Here is a 24,885-nt window from a genome sequence, read left to right as displayed (position 1 = left end):
TTTTACACCAGTACCAGTCATGTTGTATGACCTATAACAGATAGGCACTGACCTTCACAGTCCTTTCTCTGAGACAGAAAGGACTCAGAAATATAGAGTGGAGTTGTATAATCTCTCTCTCTACATATACACTCACTCACACACACACACACACACACACACACACACATATATATATATATACAGTGGGTACGGAAAGTATTCAGACCCCTTTAAATTTTTCACTCTTTGTGTCATTGCTGCCATTTGCCAAAATCAAAAAAGTTCATTTTATTTCTCATTAATGTACACTCAGCACCCCATCTTGACAGAAAAAAACAGAAATGTAGAAATTTTTGCAAATTTATTAAAAAAGAAAAACTGAAATATCACATGCTCATAAGTATTCAGACCCTTTGCAGTGACACTCATATTTAACTCACATGCTGTCCATTTCTTCTGATCCTCCTTGAGATGGTTCTGCTCCTTCATTGGAGTCCAGCTGTGTTTAATTAAACTGATTGGACTTGATTAGGAAAGGCACACACCTGTCTATATAAGACCTTACAGCTCACAGTGCATGTCAGAGCAAATGAGAATCATGAGCTCGAAGGAACTGCCCAAGGAGCTCAGAGACAGAATTGTGGCAAGGCACAGATCTGACCAAGGTTACAAAAGAATGTCTGCAGCACTCAAGGTTCCTAAGAGCACAGTGGCCTCCATAATCCTCAAATGGAAAAAGTTTGGGACGACCAGAACTCTTCCTAGACCTGGCCGTCCAGCCAAACTGAGCAGTCGTGGGAGAAGAGCCTTGGTGAGAGAGGTAAAGAAGAACCCAAAGATCACTGTGGCTAAGCTCCAGAGATGCAGTAGGGAGATGGGAGAAAGTTCCACAAAGTCAACTATCACTGCAGCCCTCCACCAGTCTGGGCTTTATGGCAGAGTGGCCCAACGGAAGCCTCTCCTCAGTGCAAGACACATGAAAGCCTGCATAGAGTTTGCCAAAAAACACATGAAGGACTCCCAGACTATGAGAAATAAGATTCTCTGGTCTGATGAGACCAAGATTGAACTTTTTGGCGTTAATTCTAAGCGGTATGTGTGGAGAAAACCAGGCACTGCTCATCACCTGCCCAATACAATCCCTACAGTGAAACATGGTGGTGGGAGCATCATGTTGTGGGGGTGTTTTTCAGCTGCAGGGACAGGACGACTGGTTGCAATTGAAGGAAAGATGAATGCAGCCAAGTACAGAGATATCCTGGAAGAAAACCTCTTCCAGAGTGCTCAGGACCTCAGACTGGGCCGAAGGTTCACCTTTCAACAGGACAATGACCCTAAGCACACAGCTAAAATAACAAAGGAGTGGCTTCGGAACAACTCTGTGACCATTCTTGACTGGCCCAGCCAGAGCCCTGACCTAAACCCAATTGAGCATCTCTGGAGAGACCTGAAAATGGCTGTCCACCAACGTTCACCATCCAACCTGACAGAACTGGAGAGGATTTGCAAGGAAGAATGGCAGAGGATCCCCAAATCCAGGTGTGAAAAACTTGTTGCATCATTCCCAAGAAGACTCATGGCTGTACTAGCTCAAAAGGGTGCTTCTACTCAATACTGAGCACAGGGTCTGAATACTTATGACCATGTGATATTTCAGTTTTTCTTTTTTAATACATTTGCAAAAATTTCTACATTTCTGTTTTTTTCTGTCAAGATGGGGTGCTGAGTGTACATTAATGAGAAATAAAATGAACTTTTTTGATTTTGGCAAGTGGCTGCAATGACACAAAGAGTGAAAAATTTAAAGGGGTCTGAATACTTTCCGTACCCACTGTATATATGGTCAAAATAACCAGATATTTTTTGTATCTGGTGTGGAAAATAAGTGATTGAAATCTGATTTTATTAAGCGATTTATCTGAGGTTTGATAAAATATTTGTGCTAAAATTATATATTAATTCTGCACATTATGAATTTTCTCTCCAGCAGAGAGTTGAAGTGAAACTACTACTAATAAACTGTATCTAGTGTTAAAACCTTAACATTGAGTGGGAAGGAAACATCACTTTATGAAAAAAGCAATGGGACTACAACTAACAGTTTGCTGTTGTTTAATTTGTTAATTAACAAAGTAATAGATCTCTACAAAAGTTTTAAAAAAATGTGAAAATTGCCCATTACAGTTTATTAGACCACAACATGACATCTTGCAAGAGTTAATTCTCAAACTAGTTAGCATTTAATGTTCTGTCGATCAGCCTACCGATTGATTGACTTATGTTCTCAGCTTTAATTAAGAGTGTTTCTATTATACAGGTAGTAACAAGTTGCTAAGTCTTATAATGGTGATGACACCTGCCAGTGTAGTGAAAGTGACTCACACTGATACATGATTTTAAGAAGGGCTTGATTGGGGTTCACTGACCTCTGTTTGTCAGACCTCCAGGGACACTGGTTTGTTTTTCTAGCTGCCAGATATGTTTTGTAAATGCTAGTGAGTCTTCAGTAGAATACATGATGACTGAAAGCTGTCCGTTCAGGTTGTGATCCTGTGCTTACAAATGGTTTACACCTGCTCAGCATCTTTGCAGATTAGTGTATTTACAGTAGATAGCCCTGTGATAGAGTGTTGGTCTGTCCCGGGTGTACCACGCCCCTCACCCAGTGTCAGTTGGGACTGGCTTCAGCTTTTCTCTTAATGTCTACAGGATAAGCAGAACACTAAAAATGACAACCAACTACTATGTGGTGATTGAATGGTGGGGAAACATGGCTTATGTCTATGCCCATAAGAGTTAAATGAAGCACCTTATTCACTGCCACATTTTCATTTCAGTATTTTGTAACTACATTCCCTGTCTAGAATAAAGACACATTTAAGCTGTTTTCTTTACACCTCTTCGTCTGTGTGTGATATGAAGCTGTTTTGAGACTGACACAAACCCTCTGTCTCAAACTTGTCTTCTGCACTGCATGAAGACCATCAGCCTTCTATGTAGCTGAAGAATTTGTTCTATTTCTGTATTATTATATTATGAGATTTTGCTTGGGGTCACAGATTGATGCAAAAGATCAAAATTTGAATTATAGCAAAAAGAGTCTTTATCCCCTGTAAGTGGTGGAAGTTATTGATATCAATCAAGATATTTAAGTTAGAAATGTATTATAGTCATGCAGCCTATTTTTAATTACTTAATCTGTTTGAGATATTGATGTTTGTTTAATGGGAAACGTATATCCTCAAGATATTTTCAAGTGTAATGCAGTGGAATAATGAAACATAGATAAAACAGTGCATGCAAAACTGCATCTCTGTTGTTTTGTTTGACAACATCTCACTGTGTGTGTGAGGAAGTGTGAAGAGCTGTTGCCCCTGTTTGTTTGTCCCTCACACATTGGTTGCTCTAGATGCCCTGTATGAATTTCATTTAATGTCAATCTCCTGTCACTTTCTATCAGAATTCAGTTAAATGTCAAAGCCAGCCAGGCTGGGTTACCTTGTTTATTTTTCTGTGCCCTTCCCGAATGAACATCTACAGGCTATGGTAACATAGGCAGCTTGATTTGAATTATAAGACACAGACGCTTGAGATATCGTTGCTCCAGGTGCATATAAATGAGTGTTTCTGACATTGCAAGACACAGCATCAGCCAGCAGACATCTGTTTGCACCTCCATAAGGCGTGCACACAAACACTGACATGCCACACTCCGCACTCACACACAGCTGCATACACAGTATATTGATACAGACTTGATTGATATAACCTATAAAATATTTTCTCACACCAATTCTACTTTTGCAAGAGGCTGGCAATTCTTATCACACTCAGTAGTCAAAAATAATCTGTTAATGTTAAATCATTAATTGATTGTCATTAAATTGAGTTTACAAATAACTGATTAACTGATTATACATCCATTTCAAAAGTACAGTGATTAAAAATGTAGCTAGTAAGTGTAATCAAGAATTTAGCCAAAGCAGTGACATTTAAGTAAAAAGTGAAAACATGTTAAACTGATTTAAAAAACGAAGTTTGATTCTGTGTATGTCCTTAATATTACATACTTCACAGCGGTTGAATGAAAATGTAACGATATCTATCCAGTATAGTGCAATTAATTCCAAATAACCAGTAATAAGCTGCCTGTAAATGAAACTATTTTGCCCCCTTTTGGCATCGATGACACTGTATTTCTCATCATCAAGGAATGCAATAATACTTGACTAAGTATTGTGCATTACAATCCTAAATTTAACATCTCAGAACTGAAATTTTGTACAAGGAAAGACACTTGCAAGTAGCTGACTACATATAATAGAAATGATTCGTAAAATAAATGTAAAAGAACATAAAATAAATGAACTGCTTGAACATTGACATTGTTAATACAATATATTATTTAACTTTACACTATATTATGATTTTTTTCACAAACAGAAACATTAGTAATGTATAGTACAGAGTATTTGTATTTGTATTGCCTGAGATTTTCTCACTGATACATTTCAAATCCAATCCTGTCCGTTTTCTGAAACACTTACTCCTTAGGGCCGCAGCTTATCACTGCACACGCTGGGCAAGAGGCTTACATTTACACCTACTGGCTATTTAAAGACACCATTTCCCCCAAATACATTTTAAAGAACCAGTTAACACATTTTTTGTATGTGTCTGTACGTTTGTAAAGATGAAACCTCAATTTTTACTTTGCCTTAGTTTTGAAAGGAAAAGGTAACAACGTTTCACTGTAGCACAGACCCAGACTCTTAATTCTTTTCCTTGGTGAAAATGTACTTCTGGATATATTTTTAGGAATAACTACCTTCATTCCATTCTTTTATTCAATGAGTATCAGATAATTGATTTAAAATAGAGATGTTTTCTACAATTTTCCCATTTTATGCTGTATTCACAATATCTGGCCAAGGCTCTCAAAATCCTCAGTGCTTCATCTTTCAGTCTGCTACAATGGGAATTCAGTCTTGTCCCTGAGCTTGTTTAAGCTGGTGTGCTATGAGTGTGTGATCAGTCGACTGTGAACAGTCCCGAGCCCTGCCGTGCTGACCTTGGCTCCCAGCCAGCCGCTGTATCCTGGGCAGCTGTGGCTGTAGGCTGGCGGTCTGACAGTCAGGGTTGTGCCCACCACCACTGGATGACAACCCCCACTTCCCCAGTGTCCTGCCCCGACTTGATACTCAAACCCACACGCATCCATCATGACCATATCATGACTTTCCAAGCTGCCACTTGCAGCTACATGTTCACCTCGGATGCAACACACAGCATGGAAGAGATGACTTTTTAAACGCAGTGGTGGATGATTGGGGAAAAAGGTGTGAGCTCCGGCCTGCATGCTGCCACAGTGATCTGACAGTTATTTAGCCAGTAGGGCTAAAGTAGCCCCGTGGCAGCAATGACATTGTGTGTTAGTGTCTCCAATAGATGTAGGCCACTAGTGTTTTGGACTGATGAGGGATCTGTGATTGATGATCTAACACTCTTAGAGGAGCAAACATAGTGTGGCATTGACACACACATAAACATATTGAACCTGGACTCATCATTATCTCCCTTACCTTTTTTTTTTCCTGCCTTGCTAACTCCCTTTTCCTACTTAACAATGGCAGTCATAACAGTCAGGGATTTGTTGGAGAATGATCAGTGTTCATTACCACTTTTTGCTTTAATATCTATTTTCAAGAAAAAAAATTACATGTGGAGACATATGCTTATTTGCTTTATGGCAGAAAGTTATTTGAAAGCCTCAACACCACTTTCACATTAGGAGTGCAGATTAAACTGAGATTCTGGTAGATGTTTCAAAGCTTTGCGCAGGAATAGGGTAACTCTTTTCGCCTGCATAAGGTCTTTATGCTGACCTAAGCTAATCAGTTGCTTGCTATGGCTAAATATTTAATGAACAGTTTGAGAGTATTATAAATCTTCTCATCTAACTAAGATAATGAGCATATTTCTCATAATATTTTAAAATTATTTCAAATTTTCAGTTGGAAGCATTTTCTTGTTTTACTGTAGATGAGAGGAAATGATTTTTGCTTGCTGTATATGCGAGTGTCTGTGTGTGTGCATGTTTGCCAGAGCCTCTCACGGGGCTGTTGTTGTTACTGCTTCTGTTCATGGTGTGTTTAACAGTGTGCACGGCCTGGCAGGAGCACAATAGGGAATCTCTGAGGATTCCCTCGACAGAGCACAGCACTCCACTGCCTTTGAAATTACTCCATCACCATCCACTTACAAAAAAAAGATGGATAATAAGATTTACTTTTTTTTTACTGTAGGTTGAATGCAAAGGGTATGAGTTGGTGAAAATAGTTCCATAGAAATGTAAGTCCACTGCTGCTCGGTCCCTCTGGTGAAAGTTAATGTAGTTTGGGGGGATGTATTTGACTGGAGCACAGGAGGATTTTCACAGGGCTTGGGATTAGCACTGTAACAGAGTATCTTTTATTACATGGGACCCCAAGTTTTCAGAAACCATACTGTGACCGATATTTAGTCCTAAGCCCCCGAAGCTGATAACTGTCATGAAAAGGCACTGTTAAGCTGCAGGAGAAAAAGGCAATTTTTTTAAGCTGCAGGTACCTGGGAATGATGTAGGATTGCATCTCTCTGTTTCTTCTCCTTCTATTAAACACCTTCTTAGGAAATGCATACATGAAATAGTATATAAATCAGATAGATAAACATTTAAAATTAAAATAAATAGGTAAATGTGAACATATGTTTGTTTTTAAAAAAAGGTGGCCATAAAAGTTTTTAACCAGTCAATATCATGGAGGAAAGCACTTAATCGCATATATGGAAGTGCAATATATTTTTTTCAAGATTTAAAATTTACCCCAAAAGTTCTAATAATAGCACTAAACTTCATTTATAAAGCACCTTTCAAGCTTTATTGAAAAAGGCAAATAAAGAGAAGAGAACACTAAACATTAAAATACTTTCAAGGAGAAGAGAGAAGTAAAATATGCACAGTTAAAATATAAATTGAACAAAAAATAAAATAAAACATCATCTTTTGATGATTGAAGTGAGGTGCTAATAAAAAGCCTTAGTTTATGTCATATTTTAGATAAAACCTGTAGGGCAGCAATGAACACTGGTAGTTTTCACATCCACAAGACATGGTTGAGCTTTGATAAGGTTAAGAGCAATGCAAAGCATAGTATTGTTCTTATACAAGTCCACACAAGCAAAGCCACTGAATGATTGCACCTTCATGGATTTTAAATGTGAACTATAACACATAAGAGTGGAGTTGTTTATTGACATAACAAACCAGTTGTGCTCTCCTATTGCCATTTAGTGGTTTATTATAACACTCAGTTAGTGAAGTTGCCCAATAATGTGCTTAATATTCTGATCTCTTCCCCCCAGGGTTTTGCAGACAGCCCTCATTATGGCGATCATTTGAGTGACAGTCGATTAGTGTCCCATGAAGGATTGTCCCCAACACCTTTTATGAACTCGAACGTAATGGGTAAGTGATTCTCTTGAACTCACCCCTCACATGCTCTTTGGTGTTGGAAAGACATTCTGAAAAAAATGGACTGATTGAGGTTGAGGCACTTCATGCATCTGGAGGCAGCAGCATTGAAAAGCTATAGGGCTATTTTTTCCCAGCTCCCGCTGTCTTAATTTCCTCACTTAAACCCCCTCCCCTTTCTGTAGCTCTCTCTTCCTTCTCCTGTGATGACCCTCCCCCAGGCTAGAAGTCATGCCATCAGTATAGCTTTCCATCAGAAGAAGTTGTCTCTTAAGACATCAAAACTGCCTTCAGCAGCTTGTACTGACAGTAGGCTTTTGTGGGTTTGAGCGTGAGGGTAAACAGAAAGTTGAATCAAAGACCTTCTTTTGAAATATTAGAAATTTATAATTTAATGTAGATTATTAAATATTGAATTCAGCCATCCTTTTTAATGTAGTCTTTGTAAAATCATGCTAGTCCTCAGTGCTTTGGTTGCTTGGACCACCACTTTGTCTTTTATGATATATTTAATTTTGAGATCAGTAGTAATTTTCATTTATTATATTGTTTTTTAGATCAGTGGTTTTTTTTTTTTTACTTTTTCATCTTATTTACCCCCACAGCCATGTTGGAGGAGAGGTCTTATTTTCCTCCTGAATCCAAATATTTGGATGCATTTTTTACTAAGAAATCTTATTTTCTATTTTGGAAGTAAACACAAGTTTTCAAGTACATACTTTATTACTGACTGCCATATGCTCTCCCACTATATTAATTAAAAGCTGTTAGTTATCCTGCTCTTTGGCCTGGCGTCCTGTGATGTGTAATCACTTGACAGTTTTATGGCTAACTACATCTCAACTCATTATGTAATGGCCCTGGAGACTGGTTTCCAAGTAAGGCGATTAGTTCACAAATGGGTGCCACTGAATTGAAACAAAATGTTATCTTTCTTCTAATTGATCACGACTGTTACACACTCATTGCATATCTCCTCTGTCTTTAGCTGTCCCTGTAATTACACTTAGCAGCTGTCCAACATAGATTTCATCGGGTGCAGTGACATCTCAGATTCACAGTGTGATTGTAAACTTGGATTCTTTTAAGGTTGGAAATCAAGATGAGTAAGACCTTATTAAATTTTAAAGTTAAAAGTATCTTCAGCTTACGTGGATTTATGGTATGCAGCACCCTCATTAAATTATGTCTGATGGGTTATTTCCCACCCTGTGATGGACTGGTGGCCTGTCCAGGGTGTACCCCTGCCTTCCACCTGAAAGAGAACTGGGATAGGCTCCAGCAGATCCCCATGACCCTGGTTAAGGAATAAGTGGGTATGGAAAATGGATGGATGGATGGATGGATGGATGGATGGATGGATGAGTTATTTCCCTTCAGTGATAACCATGTAGGAGTGACATATAGAGACGTTTTCATTCAAAATTACTCTTGTAGACTGCACTGGAATCCAGTCAATCACTAGAGTGTTTGAACCTCTGAGTTGACCAGATAGTCATCAGGTACATGAAATAAAAAAACTTAAAATTTGGTGATGTTTAACCCAAATATAATGGGAATGCTCTAATTGTACTGCTTATTTCACAGTTATTAACAAACAGGATAAATTGATTTTTGATCAAAAACAGGAAAACAAATCAGAGACAAAAACCTAGGGATGTGCACTAATTTGTCAAAATCACAGATTTACAAGGCTCAACAGATGGTCAGAAAGCTTAATCTCACCGACGTCTTCTACTCCCAACTCAGCATGAGTTAGTGAAGCTGCTACTGTTAGGTCTGCTTAGGGTAAACTACACACTTTCAAAAATGGCCCTACCTAGGCCCTCATGTTTTCTGCTTATTATCAATGTGTTATTTAAAATGGGAACTGACCAATTCATAACTCCATTGACATACTTTTCATGATTACAAGGATATAAATCTAGTTTATCAGCACCATATGCTTTGCATTAGAAGATACAACACTGTTAGAAATTTCTTTTGGAAAAAATACTAACTATAACCTTTTCTTTTGCTCTTGCAAAGGATATCTGTTCTCATTTTAGTCATTTCGCTTCTGTTGCTCATTAACTGATGAGTCATACTTCTGCTTGGCCAAATAGCTTCAAAACTGAATTTATTCTTATTTAGAGATCTCTGCAGTTTGAACACAGTGGAGAATGTCAATCTGGAGACATGGGCAAGGCAAGTTTATTTGTATAGCCCATTTTGTACACAAGACTATTTGAAATGCTTACATAATGCAAGTGAAAGCATGAGAAAGCAAGAGAAACTGTAAAAACAAAGTGCATTTTAAAAGGATAAATTAAAAATAGTAAGTGTGAAACTAAGCTAGATAAAAATATAAAATACAATAAAACATAAACTATAAAATAAAGAGAGACGAAAATCATAAAGAACATTTCTTACCATCAAGACTGGAAAAACAAACCACTTCATGTTGAATTCACCTACCGTGAAAGTCTGATGCTCTGCAGCCTGTGTGGAATAATCTGCTGCCTCTAACATGTGCCCCCCAAATGTCACAATAACAGCAATAATGTAGATCAAAGAAACCAGAGATGAGCAATAACTATGTATTATGTTCTAATCTTGTATGATTTGGATGTGGTTGAAATTGGGTTTGCATGTCCTAGAGAAATGAACGTGTACCTTATATCATGTACAATATGTACAGTACTATGTGAATTTGGGTACATCCACAGTAATCCCTGCATGGTTGACATGGACTGGATTTATTGCATATTTACTAATTGATTTCTGTTGTATGCACAATTTCAGGTTTATAGTGTATTCTTGCATATTCATGTTACAATATATGTAATAGCGTTCAGTGTGATTCCAAATAATTAATAGCTCCCTCCAAAATTTGTTACTTAGATGTTGCATTTACCAATCTCACTTTTGAGAACTTGCCAAATTCTGCTAGATGCTTTATTTTAATGTGACTTAAATGTTTTAGCTGGCCCGTCCTAGCCTCCGATTCTACCAGAGTAGAATTAGAATTAACAGAATAATAATTTTTCATGCAGGTAGTTAATTAGACTCAACATTTGCATACAATTTTTGTTTTTGACTGTATAAACATGCACCTCTACTGGTTTAGAGGGAAAAAGGGCACTTTAGTGTGTTCACAGTGGGCAAAGTGGCAAGTGTTGCTTCTCTCCCTGTTCAATAGCTGTATGATAAATTTCTCATACTGGCTCCATTACTGGCTGATTTTGTTGTACATATGGTCAACGTCAATGTTATGTGTTTCTGTGAGCAGTTCATCACTCCAGAGGAGAGGAGAGAGTTTTTTTTTTTTTGTTTTTTTTTTTTAAAGCCAGTTGTTAGAATATGCATGAATCGACCTTGATACTGATCCTTAGGATCAACACCTCTGGTGTCTGTATTTTTAGATGTGTTCATATAAATATCATGAATGCAATGACTTACAGTGAAGGGGAACCCAATTTATTTATTAATTTAATGAAAAACATTAATCTTGCATTTTTTAATGTAGTTACAGAATACATATTGTCTGTTAAGATTTTAATTAGCATCAGCTAATTAAAAGGTTTTGTGGATTTAAAGGAGTGAAACAAGTAAGTGATCATTGAATGGTTGTAGAGAATGTTATGTTACATTTATATATTTGGTATATTACATTATATGTAATTAAACATTTTAGCTTTGTTTTACATATAAATCTACAACAACTGAGAAATGTTTTGCCATATTTTGTTATGTAATCAAAAGTTGTTTTTGTCTTTGGCCATTGACATAAACCATGCGTCTTATAAGTTATTTTAAAACCAAAATAGAATTCAGATTTCCTCTGAAATAGCATGGTCTTAGCCCAGGCTGACATGAGCTGTGAGAGGGGTGGAAGCTGACAAATGGGGTTTTGGTTAAATGCTGGGGAGCTGCTGACTGCTTAACGATGTCACTGTTATCCCTGGGGGGAGGGGGGCGGCTGGCTCCCATGTCAAGGCAGACTATGAATCAGCTGGTTGAGGCCTCACATGCATCTTAGCCCCACCCTTTAGTCCTGCAATCCTCTTTCTAACCCACATGTCATCCACTGCATGCTGCCAAACAGGTGGCAGCCACATTGTTCATGCTTATAGTGCACTACAGACAAACCTTTTCAGGCTTGCACATGTGATTTCCTTTGACTCAGCCGCTCATCACACGAATGGAAAGAGGCTATAGTTGGACAGTCTGCTGTCCACCAGTGTAAGAGATTTGCAGCTGTACAACGTGTGATTGTTATGATGGACAGACAGTATCTACTTAATGTGGTTGGAAAAATGTGACAGTGATGATAGATGGTTTTCTGACCTTGCTGTAAATAAACATACTTTTTTGTTTCATTTGGTTCTTTTTATTATTAAGTTTTGTTTCTTTTAGGGGCAGTTCTAGCTACTAGAGCAGTCATCCAGCTATATACACTGTCCTCCTTAGTCATCAGTCTCTGCACTAATAAACCAGCAGAACCTGTCTTTTATATGTATTGTAAAAAGGCATAAAGAGAGAGTTTTGTGGTTTTGTCTATAATCCAGACTGTTCTGAAGATGGTACCTTCATCAGTGCATTTCCCTGTAATGGTAGAACATCACTGATTAGTTGGCAATTTGAATTATCACTTTACTGTTCAGCTCCAACACAAAAAATGTTTCATTATCTAACCTTTCGGGGATTACATGTGATCTAGGAGTACACATTTAGCTTTTTAATTTTACACAGTTGTTATTTCCTGATTGTCTCATGCGCCTTTGCAGCTGATGGGTTCAATGGATGTAATGAATCTTGTTTCCTTCTCTGTATGTAGTAATACTGTAGTAGTACTTAAGGTCTTCAGTAGGTCTTGTGGTGGAGTGTTGGCTCTCACTCAGTTGTTCTAATTCTTTAGCCACATGGATAGCCAACAGTTCATAGCCCTGACAAGGGATGTTTAGATCTAATTACCTGCTGAGATTTTTTCTTGTGGTGTCAGCTCGATAAGGGGAAGTCAGTGGGGGAGGTTGATTTCAAGCAATCTGGGCAATTACCACAGCCGATGAGCTACAACTGAAAGAGCTGCACTCTGCTCCTTTATTTCACGCTGCATTGTGATTGGATCCATGTGTGTGCGTGTGTACACTGCTTAATGTTTGCCTTTTTGTCATTATTTACTTAATGGACTGATATTGTGTTCCACTAAGTGTAGAAAGGCTTTTGATTCTTAGGCTTAACCTCAGATAATGCTTTAAAGTTACTATGCTAATTAGTAAGACAGGGTTGATGTAGCTATTCACAGCTGTCATTGGTCACAGTTTGTTTGCCTATACAGGGATAAAGGAAAATTAGAGAAACCTAGGAAATCACTCCTAACCATTATTCTTTCATTTAGTTTATACTTTTTATGCCGAATTTACTGTTTGGATAAAAATGATTACCTCTCATCACAAGTTCTTCAAGTACTTCAAGTTGCTCATCACTGGCTAACTCAAATGAACATTAGGTGATTTATTTTTGTGCTTGCAATGGCCTGGCTAGAAAAGCAGGGAACATGAGAGAAGTGTGAAAAAGTGGTTGTAGCTGCATAATTGTCAAAATGAAGAAAAATCAGCATTCAGCATTCAGACAAACACTTGTCATACATTTATAAACAAGACAGTGAGCTGTATTGATAATGGTGGTGAAAATGATCTAGTAAGTCCAGTTGAGACTTATGTGTTCAGGGCTTATTAGACATCAAACAGAGCACAGTGGTTTGTAATAGTCACAGACAGGATTGTGCAACTCTGGAAAGTTACCACAATGGAATCTTCTTCTGATGATAAACAGCAGCTATACTGTGCTCATGTTACAAAGTAATCCACCAGGAATGCGTGCTTGCATGTATATGATTGAATGGATGATGTCATGTTGCATTACAGAAAATGCTGAGGCTCTACCTTTTTCCGTGCAGTGCTGCATCGTTTTGGCCCCATGGTGCCAGCCCCCAGTAGAATGAGAACTGCATTTTGTTTTTTTTTTAATACACAGAGTGAAAATCTGTCTCAATGCAGCATTATCAAGTCCTCTAAAAGTCCATGACAGAGGGCCAATGCCTAATTCCTTTGTCTGTATCATGGAGTGGTGAAAATTAATTTCCTATAAAAATACTTTCTATACCACTCCAAATTTTTTTTTTCTTAGCAAAAACCAGAAAACTTTTTCCTTGTTTTTGTTGTTTTTGTTTTTGTTTTTTTTTTTTAGTTGGGTTTCACTTTGGATCCCAGTGTATGCCATGGTCCCGACTACTTCTACATCAGTTCTTCCCAGCCATCTGCCCAAGGGTGTGATAGTTGTAACTTTGTACTCACGTTTCTCTGGTGTGCTTAATACAAACTACTCACACAGCTTTAACTCTGCATAAAAACTAATCAGCTTAATGCAGTCATCAACACATGCATACAGCCATGTGCATCCTTCTCCCAGCCTGTTGAGGTACAACCTTAATGCAGGCTAATTATGGCAAAAAGAAAATGTTTGGACTGCACATTTCTGATATTTACTACATGAATTGTGTTTTTGCTTGCCAGTAAAGTAAAAAATAAATAACTGATTAATTGCAATAGTATAATTCCAACGAAGAATGGTTAGACTTTTGAGGTGCAAAATGACAATGGGAGTGCTTGATAATATGACTTTAACTCTAGGATTTTTATGCAATAAGCTTTTTACAGTTTTCATAACAAATTACTTCCAACAGTGTAATAATTTAATATTTTGTAAAATGAAGCAAGCCCAAATATCTACTAGTTTCATCTTCATCTTATCACTTATGTTACCAGTTCACCTGAGAAGAAAAGCAATTGTTAAAACCCATAGTGCATGCTGGCCGATGGAAAGTTCCTAATATTAATAGTATTCGTTGTCAGCAGTTACTTTTTCTTTCTTCTTGTGAAGTTATTTCAGTGACATTATACAACCATGCTGCATTGGGTAGTTTTTGCACTAGAGAAGAATTTATCTTGTTCTTTCTGTTGTAATTGTTTCTCAAAGGATTTCATAAAGTGTCCAGTCCCACATCACACTGGCATCCCCAGTGTGTTTTACTGGGGCAGGTGTCATGTGCTAATGCTCTGTCCCATGGGATACCCTCCTCAGACCCAGGCTGTGATTGTGGCCAGGTGCTGTTCAGGTGTGCACTCAGTTCCCTCTGCAGTGTGGGTCCCAGGTGCTGCCAATGCTGCTCCCTATCCCCACTCTGTCATTCACACTCATGCTCACACACACACATAAACTATACCAGAAGCCTTCACAGTAATACAGTATCAACTCCAACAATTGTTTTACAGAAATTACTTTATCAAAGCTATAAAATGTATAGTATATATTAATTATATATATGACAAGAGCAGAAAGCAAAGAAGGGAAGGCCACGGCATGTGGTGCAGTAGAGTTTAGTTGATGTAGTCAGTCATTATGCAGAGCTGCAGGGTGTGTTTATCTATTGCTGTGGTCAGTAGAGCATGAAGAGCTGAAGACGAGCTGAAAGGGTGCAAATCCTTCTTCTCTTTCCCCATGCCACACACATCTCCCCACACACCCCACCCCTTCCCGCCCTTGTGCTTCTCTCAGCACATCGTGGCCCTGCCCGACCCCTGCCTTTCCCTGGCCCCCAGCATGCGACTGGCGAGGCTGCCCAGCTGCAGAGTATCAGCTGTAGTCTCAGCAGGCCTGGAGGGCTGTCTCTCCAAAGAGAAAAGAAGAGCTGGGGTATGGCCAAGGTACAATGACATAACGAGTGTGTGGAAGCAGCTGCCCTCGTCAGAGCTCCACAGTCATATTTCTGAACATTGGAAAGGTATCTTTAAGTAGCATGTTGCAGTTACTTCACTGTGTTTGTTGTCTGTTATACATTATACATTTTCAAGGTCAAAAACAGGCATCCTTGGTGATTATAAGGTTAGAAGATACTTAGGGATAATTCTATGTATGTCACTGCAGATATTTGCACAACAAAAAAGTGAAGTTCCGTTTTCAAAACCCCATTTGCTTGAGAACTGGTTAAAAGATGTTTTGATAAGTATTTTTAATAAGTCCCATGGTGCTGGGTTATTGTCCTATTTGTCCCACATATCTCATTTTATACTATCTCCCTCTTGCTCTCTACCCCCATTCTTGCATTTCTCTCTTGAACTGTTTAATACGATAGTGAAGCTAAAAGGGAAATACTTCATTCAGAAGAGTTACCTTTAGTGGAACAATTAAACTTTGCTGTCTTGCCAACAGCTTTGAGTGAAGAATACTGAACTTACTCTACAGAACTTTAAACAGACCCCACACTAGTGTGTATGTGACCCAGTATTAGTTTGGATGGCTGTACAAATGTTTGGTTTAACTTTGATCCATTATGCAGTGTTGGCATTGCATTTTGTACCGCTGGAATTTACAGATGTTGTCTTGAGTGCATTACAACATCAGTTTTTACTATACTGTCGTACTGTACACACCTGTTGCACAGATCTACAGCCAATCCCCTATGTTTGTCAGTAATTGTGCTTTAAAAGGTGCTTATATATACATATCTATATAAGATAAGAATTCAAAGTTTAGTTATAGCACCCCAGTATAATTGAACAATAAGTATGCCATAGGAGAGTGCATGAAATTGACCCTTGATTCCTGGACATTAGTCTCTTAAGCATTGACAGGTATTAGGGAACTTTCCCCACCTAAAGCAACTAATTTGAAAATGTATCAAAGGTTGAATCTTTGTTGAGATGAGCTACAGAAAGCCTGGGTCACAATTGCTAGTTACTTCTTATGCCAACCTCACCAAACTCCCCTTTCCATTTTTTTCCACACACAACTGCTTGTCCAGACATTCTGTGTCTGTGCTGGGTACATTAGCAAACAAAACACTAGATAATGTTACACTCCCTTCTTGTTGGACTGTAGTGGTTAGTCATTGGTTAATGAAATGCAAACATTTGTTTCGCCTTTTCTCCCACTTGACAATGCCTGACATTTTCTTCTCTGCTGGCACAGCCCTGAGAGTGTGAAGTGTGGGACGTGTAAGAGAAGCACGGATCTGTGAGACTTTTTCTTTTCTGCCAGCAATATGGGGGTGGGAATGGTTTTTTTTTTTTTGTTTGTTTTTTTTTTGTCAACTGAATATAAAAAAAACTCTTTTAAATGGCTACTACAGTTTTTGCCCGCATCCCCCAGAGCACACTCATCAAAAGACTGATCCCCTTCAGGGCATTTTAGTGTTTTATTTAATGCAGGCCTGTTTTCTTAAACTGATGACTGGTTAGAGTTTGCAAGGGTTTTCTGCGTAAGGAAATATGCCCCCAGTGCTTGGAGTTGGATCAACATTCCTAACCCATGTGTGTATCCTTCCTTGTCCTTCACCTCAGCTCTGTTGTTTCACTGTTCAACAGTTGTTTGGCATGTAATACCAAACATCAACACATACTTTGATGTTACACACTGACTTGATTCTAATTTTCAACTGGGGGACATTTCTTCTTCTTATTAAATAGGCTCTTGTTTCCCCTGAACAGAGCTCTCACAACCTGATTGGGACATTGCTGGTGAGCTTACTATATGATGCAGGGTAACGTGTTAGCGCTCCTACCAAAGCAGCATCCATTACAGTGTTGGTGTTCACATGGTGGGAGACGTTATTAAGGAGCTCATCGAGTTTCTTCTCTGAGAGAATGGATGTGTGATTATGAAGTCATCAGCCATGAACCAGTGAGGCTGTGGAGAAGCACCCCTCCTCATCGGTCCTCAGGGTGCCATTGATTGGTGACCATGTGTTTGTGCCTGATAGACTGTGAAATGGTGTGTTGCTGCACGGCTGTGTCACACCTGCGTCCCACCAAGGTGATTGATTGGTTTGGTCATGTGGAATGTTCCCATCTGGTCCACAGTAATGCATTTTTTTCCTCATTTGTGAATAACAAGCACTGGCAGGAGAATAGTTGGGCTCGGAAAAAGGCAAAGGCCAAGCGAAAACATTTTCCCCTTTCCACCTCCCCTTTTTCCTTTTTACTGAAGTAAGAGAAAAATTCAAATAGGTCGAGTCATGGCACCTGATTATCCCAGGAGGGAATAAATACAATCAGGAAATCCACATCTTCTGTCTCACACAGAGATGGATTTTAGGGGAAAATAAACTGTTTAGCTAGTATGAACCTCCTCATGTTGAAAGTTATACATTATTTCAGGGTGAAAAAATGTGCAGTAAAACAAGGGATATCTTTGATCTTGCTGAGAATTTAGACACCTTTTCTTGATTAGTAACCTTTTTTTTGGATTTTTAGCCTAATATAAAAGCAATGGAGGAAACCACCCTCCCCCCCAAGCCTACTGTGTTATTCTCATTCCTGCATTCCTCTTGGTTTGATTTCTGTTAATCCTGGTCCGTTGCTTTTAATTGATCTATTCATTCCACCTAATGGCTAATTACACATCAGGCTGCATGAGCAGATGCATTCATCATCATAGTATGTAATAATCAGTGACATTTCAACAAAGAAAAAAATAAATATGCAAATCAGAACTCATTAACATTTGCTCTTGCTGTTTTGAATAATGTCACTGCTGACAAGGCTGTACGTAGAAATTAATGTTGAGCTCAGGGCAAGGGAGGCATGTTTCTTCAGTGTTGTGTGGCTCTGTCATGTTTCACTGTCCTGCTGTTGTTTCTAATGGTGGGTTGTAAACATGCTTCCCCCAGCCAGGGAAGAAGCTGATTTGGTACACTACCTCTCATCTTTGTTTCCTCATCCACACTGACCTAACCTGTGACCCAGCCAGCTTTTATTTGCTGTCAGACAGAACCTGGTAGAAGCAGCAAACAGCTTTGAACGGGATGCATGTGCATAAAGTATTGAGACAAGGAATCAAAGGGAGCAGTTTTAAAAGGTATGGAAAGAAGTGAGTATGCGTACATCTGATTTCAGTGTGCTGCCTTTTGTTGCCAGAGGAATGTAATAGTATAGAGTCTTAATTTTACATCCAAGATGTCCACAGAGGCCAAGCTTGATTTCAAATAGGGTAGTGTTTATTATTTAATCCTCACAGAGTCTGATCCTTGTATTTCACCCATTTGTAGCAAATCAAAAAAAACAAAACAAAAAAAAAAACAACTCTAAGCTATATAGTAGCGTTTGCCATGAATTACTCCTGCCAGGGGTCTGACATTAAGAAATAGCCCATTAACGTGATGGGAATAATGCTTTGTGGTTAGGTGCCATGGAAATCATCACACGGGAACATGAGCACGGACACCAACAGCAAACATGTGTGCTCAGAGAACAAACAAATTAAGTGAGCTGGCATGTGATTAGTTCATTTGGTTTCTACATTAACAACATTTCCTCATCCTGTATTATGTGTTTGTTTTCATGGACTTGGCTTTCCTTGGAGCAAGGAAAATGGACTTGTTTTCTGGATGGAAAAAAGAAGCCCTTGGAATGCATTTGAGAGGCAGTGAAGCATGCTCACTAATTGGCTGTTTTTGTGGTGAGGGTTTTGAATTGATCCCTGGAGATGCTTAGGTCACTACCTCTCACATTATCAAAATAAGGGGCTTGACTGTGCTGTACTGCTGCTCTGTGATCAATAAGTAGGCAAACTATGAGAAACTGGTTAGTATAACTAGACCTTATAGATACAAGAAGCTTGTTTCTATAAGGTGCTGATTTAAATGTATGCAAAAATAGAGAATATTTGGGTTAGGGAAAGAGAAACAGCCCTTATTTCAGTTAAATTTATAGCAGTCCCTTTGGGCAAAGCACCCAATTATAACCTTGTGTAGAGTAATTGAAACCAGTGTTAGGACAGTAGGAAATTTCAGTGTAATTCAAAGTGGTGCAAGAGCGCAACAGTTGTAATCATCAGAAAGGACACTGGATCTCAAGACCCAGAGCTTCTCAACTAGGAAAGGAGACCAGGAAGCTAGAGGATAACCCTGCACTTGCCTGGCTGTAATGAGAGACCTTGCCAGAAGAATAAGATGCCAGTGTAACGCTTCAAAATTGAGTTCTATTGCAGAATTGAAATGAGCCAGTCCTGGTGTAAATGTCATGACAACAGCCTGGATTATAGAAGAAGAAAGACTGAAATTAGGAAGCAAGGAGATTTTTGGAGCTGGCTAAGCAATACTTGAACTTCAACTGTAATACAAAGAGCTATATTTAGCAGAAACTGGGCACCGATGACACCATTCCTGCTCAAAGCACGATGGTAGTACAGTCAGGCTGTGAGGAGCCAAATTATTTGCCAGATACAATCAGATTATTAAGGTTATCCTGTTTCACTGTGCCAAAGATTTTACAGTAACATGATTAATTTTTGTTCTGACAAAATCTTGACCTCAGGTATCTTAATCTTATAGTATTTCCTTTCTGCAAAGCTTAAATGCCCGTGGAGCCAATGGAATAGCTTCATGATAGCTATCCACAGATGCTCACTTTCCAATCTGACCGAGCACATGCAGTAGTGTTTGAATTTGCGAAGCTGAGGTAGAGGTAGTCAAGAAGATCCTAAGCTATAATTGCTGCCAAAAGTGCTTTTACAGTGTATTGAGTCTGGGAATTTTTTAATTAACTATTTATTCACTCTCATTTTTTACAAACCGTTGATTGGGTGAATGCAGTTGGCACATCCCTTTTCCAGGTGGTTGTACAGCTGCAAGATTCTAGTTTTTGACTATTATAAGCTGCCAATGAGCAGTGTTACTACAGGTAATAAAAACATGCTTTGAGACATCTTGTAAGTATTTATTCTAGACACAAATTTGGCACCTTTTCTCTCTTTTTTTTCTTTTGTTAAATGTCTCTTCCAGGAGTATAAAATGTTTTCTGCAGTGACAATTATAGTCACACCTTCACACTGCAGAGTGATTTGCTAAAACATGGAATATTTTAATCAGAACTGTTTTCCCGATTTCTTTTATTGTATTGAGGATATGATTCATGATGCCAGTCTTGCATATTCAAATGGCGATTGCAATAATCAAACCACTTTATTGATATTGTATGTTGCATTTTTTTTTATCTTAAGCATCTAAGATTTTTTAAGCAGACATTTTCTTGCTATCAATTCACTGTAATTCAGACACATTGGTACACATGTGACACAAAAAGAAAACACATAGTTAGTATCTCATACACCTGCTTAGAACAAATGGGCATACTCAAGAAATAATAATATTATTTTTGCTCTTGTGAGGCTGTGATCACACAAGCCTGCTTCTAATAACAGGCCTATAACTCATGTGAAACTAATGACTTCTGTTGGTTTCCTCCTTTCCTCCAGCGTAATGGTTCCTTATTTATAATGTAGTGCTTTAAACTTAAATAGTTAATTTAGGGAACCTAAAAAGTAACGTCTTGTTTACTGGGAAATAATTATTCCAGTGACCTGTTTTCCTCAGAATGACTTAATGTATTTGTGCATCAGATGAGAGATTTTGTCACTAAGGGTATATTTTATTTAACTAATTTAGGTTCCTGGCTGTAGAACAGGCAAACCCAGCAGTATGTTGCACTTGATAAATCACTTTGTTCTACTTTTACTCAACATCAGAAATATGCAGTCTCCTTAAATTTGAATAGCAGCATAGTTGCACACTGTAAATATTTGCCACATTGCAAGGTCTTGTTGTTCTTGGGTCGTTTTATAATTATGAAGCTACATGGAGAAGAGACATGAGTTTCTGTAGCACACATTACATAAGGGACTGGCTTTAATAGTGATGACTTACTTTTGGCAGATTATTTTTTCATCTCAGTTTTTTCTGCTAAGGAAGAAGAGAAAATATCACTGGTTGTTTCCAGGTGGACTTTGAGAAGAAAATGGAGGAGACCAGATGATCAGACTAGTAACTGATCAAGACAGCCATCTACATATCTTTAGCACTGCTGAAGGCAGACATATGGGATCAGATTAAGTAAATTAAGTAGTTAGAGCTGCTGCATATTCAGGCAAACAGCCTAAAAAAACTAAGAGACCTGTTTGTCCATGACCTCATTACATGGTACTGAAGGTAATCCCCAAGTACACTGCCCACGTCTTCTGAGCACTGTTGAATCCTTCGAGTCTTGCTGGCTGATTTGGGTCATAAGAGGTGGAGTAGAGAACAGTGTCTGAATGGGGGGTGGGGTGTGGGTGCATACCCACTGGTCATGGCAAATCATGGCATTTTTGACATACTTTGCTCTGTGATTGAATTTTCTGGTCTTGTATACTACTCATTTTATGACCTTGAGTTACTATTTCATTTTCTTCTAGTCCACAGAAAGACTGGATCATAGGTAAAATCACACTTTACCTAACACCATGTAAAAGAGATTATAGACTTATTAAAAGCTTGCAGGTTGCCCCCATATGCACACAATAGCCCGAAGCACTAAGTGCTATATTCACAAAAGAAGCGTTGTTGAAGACTCCCTAAAGGAGAAGGGACATCTTCAGTTATAGCTGACGGGTGTGATATTTAATATTGTCAAATGTAGTTGTGTGTAATAGGGTGTAAAGAAGTATAATGGCTGCCACTTAATTATATGAGGGAATGTAATGTGAAATCAGTGGTAACTATAATGTTCTTCTTCTTCACATTCAGTCATACTGAGATACATTTTTTTCTGCAAGTGACTTGCAGGATTGCAAATCAAGATTCTTTATAGTTTATAGTTGATGCACAGAGCACCTTTCGCCAGGCTATGCAGTTTTTGGGGAGCTGTAAGACTGCTTCTCTGTTTTAGGTTGTGGACTGAGACTTAGTTTTAACACATGTGTCTGCCCTGGTGGGCCCTGAAACAGTGATCATCAATTATTCACAACAGACACAGTATGTGTGACAAAACACATGCTGCCAATGAATATTTAACTCTTGCACTAGAGCAGACCTTTCCCTCAGAAGACCTTTTAGGATTGAAAATGCATTTCAGTGAACTGCTTTTAAATATTGGGCTGAAATTCTGTGGAGATTCTCAGTCATCCCGGTGAGCTTATCTGGAAGCTGAACCATGTCAAGTGGACTTCTTTGTTCAGGTCAAAACATTCAGGTCAAAACATTTCACTACTCATACAAATAGCTTTGTCTACGACGGGAAGTTGAAGTTGAAATCATAAATTTGTATCCTCCAGGATCAACCCCCCCCCCTTTGGTTGAGGATTTAATTTAATTAATTCAAAAGGATTTAAGGACCCCAGAGAAAGTGAGGAAGGGTAGGTAGGACAAAGAAGTAGGTAAAATGACTAAAACCAGTTAAACCAGAGAACTGGGAAAGTCTTTACAATGTAATGACCAGGGAATGTGGGAGTAGACAGTGTCTTTAATGGGGCTTTTCCACTAGCAGTACTCGGCTCTACTCGACTTGACTCACTGGTCCACTGGTTGGTCAGGGAGTGATGTCACTGGAAGAGTCATGAGAACGATGTCCGACCACATCCGACACAAGAATCAAACCTGCCATTTTGAAAAACCAGCAACAGCAACCATTTGTTTTTCCTTTTTTAGAGTCTTTAGCAAGGCAAATGGCTAACGCTACTCGCAAAGCAACACCGTGGTCCTATGAGGAGGTGTGGATGTTTCTGTGCTTGGTGGTGTCACGGCAGTTTCACGCCGCTGTGTTACGACAACCCCTCCCATGTTGAGGTGGTACTCAATTGTAATGGAAAATGACCAAAACCGAGTCGAGTTGAGTAGAGTAGAGCCAAGTAGTGCATAAAGTTATCCGTAAGGGCATTGGAGCAGATTGCCCACGCCCACCCCTTTGGAATCCACTGTGGCTGCAATGCACCCTCTTACCTTTTTTTTTTTTAACAGATGTGAAAACAAGTTTTAAGCTATGTTTTGTAAATTTAGTAAAATTTTGTAAATAAAGTTCAAATATAAGTAAAATAAAAATTAAAGTTGAAAAAAAAAAAAAGGAAATTGAGAGCAGGATTTTCCACTTGCACATACATGGTCTCCTTCACACTTTCAAGCCATTTTTTTCCCTGTCCAAGCTGTGTACGTTGTCATCCTCAAAAGTGTTTGACGTTTGTTCTTCAGGTGGGTTAGGCAGAGAAAAATAAAAAAATTAATTTCCCTGTCAAAAGATGTTTCATCATCCAGACGTGATAGTGGTAACCGACAGCTTAATCCTATTTCCTTTTGCAAGAGTGATTGATCAGGACTGTATCACATTACTGTTACAAGAGAAGCAGCTTTGCCAGTTAAACCATCTTCCCTGATTTCCTCAGCTTTCATGGTCTCTAGAGACAGTCTGCACAGATGCATAACAACTGTCTCCTGCAAGACTGCTCAGATAAGCACAAGTGGATTCTCTTAGCTATGCTTCTGTTCACCTGCGCTCGTGAAAGCAGTGTTCAGATCAGTCATTGTGTAACAAAAGATCCAGGCTATGCAAGTTTTGAACTCACAAAAAATATTTACAATCTCCCCAGAGTAAACAGAATTTAGTTCCAGTGCTTGTGTCTGTGCATGTAATATTTGGAAGTCTGACAAAAATAAAGTACGATGCTGTTATTTAATATATAAAGTTATTCATCATTCTCCCATAGGAGCTCTCATTTGTTTGGTTTTCCAGGGGAGTGAAACTGCTGAGTTTGGATATTGTGATGTGTATGATTCATGTTTGTTGTGTGCAATAAGTTTTATTTCTCCTCTGATGGCTGCTTGGGAACCTTGAGGTGTGCACACTGGATGTGACACTGATAGAAAGACGCTGACAATTTTTATTCTATCAGTAATTAATCCACTGAAACATATTTTGCATATTGAAAACTTGCTGCATTGTTTTACAGTTTTTGCTTTTTTAAAATAGGTTTGTCTTAGTGTGGATCCAGTGTACTACAACATAGAGAACCAACGACTAAACGACTCTGTCTCTGTTGAAATAGTTCAGTACACAGTACGTTGTTGAAGGACCTGAGGGTGTCCAATTTTTATGAAAAGTTACAGTTGAAACCCAAGTTCATTTCTTACACTTGTTTTAAATGCTCATCTGAATTCCTCCATCAGCTTATCTGTCCCTCCTTCCTCTTTTGCTTTCAGTAAGTACCATCAGTATCGCAATATGTGGTAAATAAAAGTGAAAATGAAGTGAGTTTGGAATGTTTACCCCAGAACAACACCTCTAAGATGTGCCAATGATATTTCATTACTATAGTAAAAAAAAAACAATCAAACATGATTAGAAACCACTGTGAAATTCACGTAGTTCATTCTGGTTGCACACTATACACACTCTGGTGTCCACCTCGCAAATATCTGTACATTTCTGTGTCTATTCGCTTTTTATTTCTTGACTTTACAGTATACAGTATTTAGAAGTGTGTAATATTCATATTTAAATTGGCTACAATAAAAGCATCAATAATGATCACATCATATCTTAAGC

At 38.5% G+C, this 24,885-nt stretch overlaps 1 protein-coding gene across 6 annotated transcripts in view; it reads left to right on the top strand.

Moving 5' to 3' along the window:
- tcf12 (transcription factor 12) overlaps positions 1-24,885 on the top strand; it is a 75,051-nt gene that overhangs the window by 10,896 nt on the left and 39,270 nt on the right. For all 6 annotated transcript variants that reach the window (XM_026319741.1, XM_026319740.1, XM_026319739.1 and 3 more), the window contains one exon: positions 7,387-7,489. In XM_026319741.1, the coding sequence (XP_026175526.1) occupies positions 7,387-7,489 (103 nt within the window). The remainder of the gene's footprint in view (positions 1-7,386; positions 7,490-24,885) is intronic.

This window comes from Mastacembelus armatus, chromosome 3, assembly GCF_900324485.2.
Source record: "Mastacembelus armatus chromosome 3, fMasArm1.2, whole genome shotgun sequence".
Classification (NCBI taxonomy): domain Eukaryota; kingdom Metazoa; phylum Chordata; class Actinopteri; order Synbranchiformes; family Mastacembelidae; genus Mastacembelus; species Mastacembelus armatus.
This window is presented reverse-complemented; position numbering and strand designations above follow the sequence as displayed.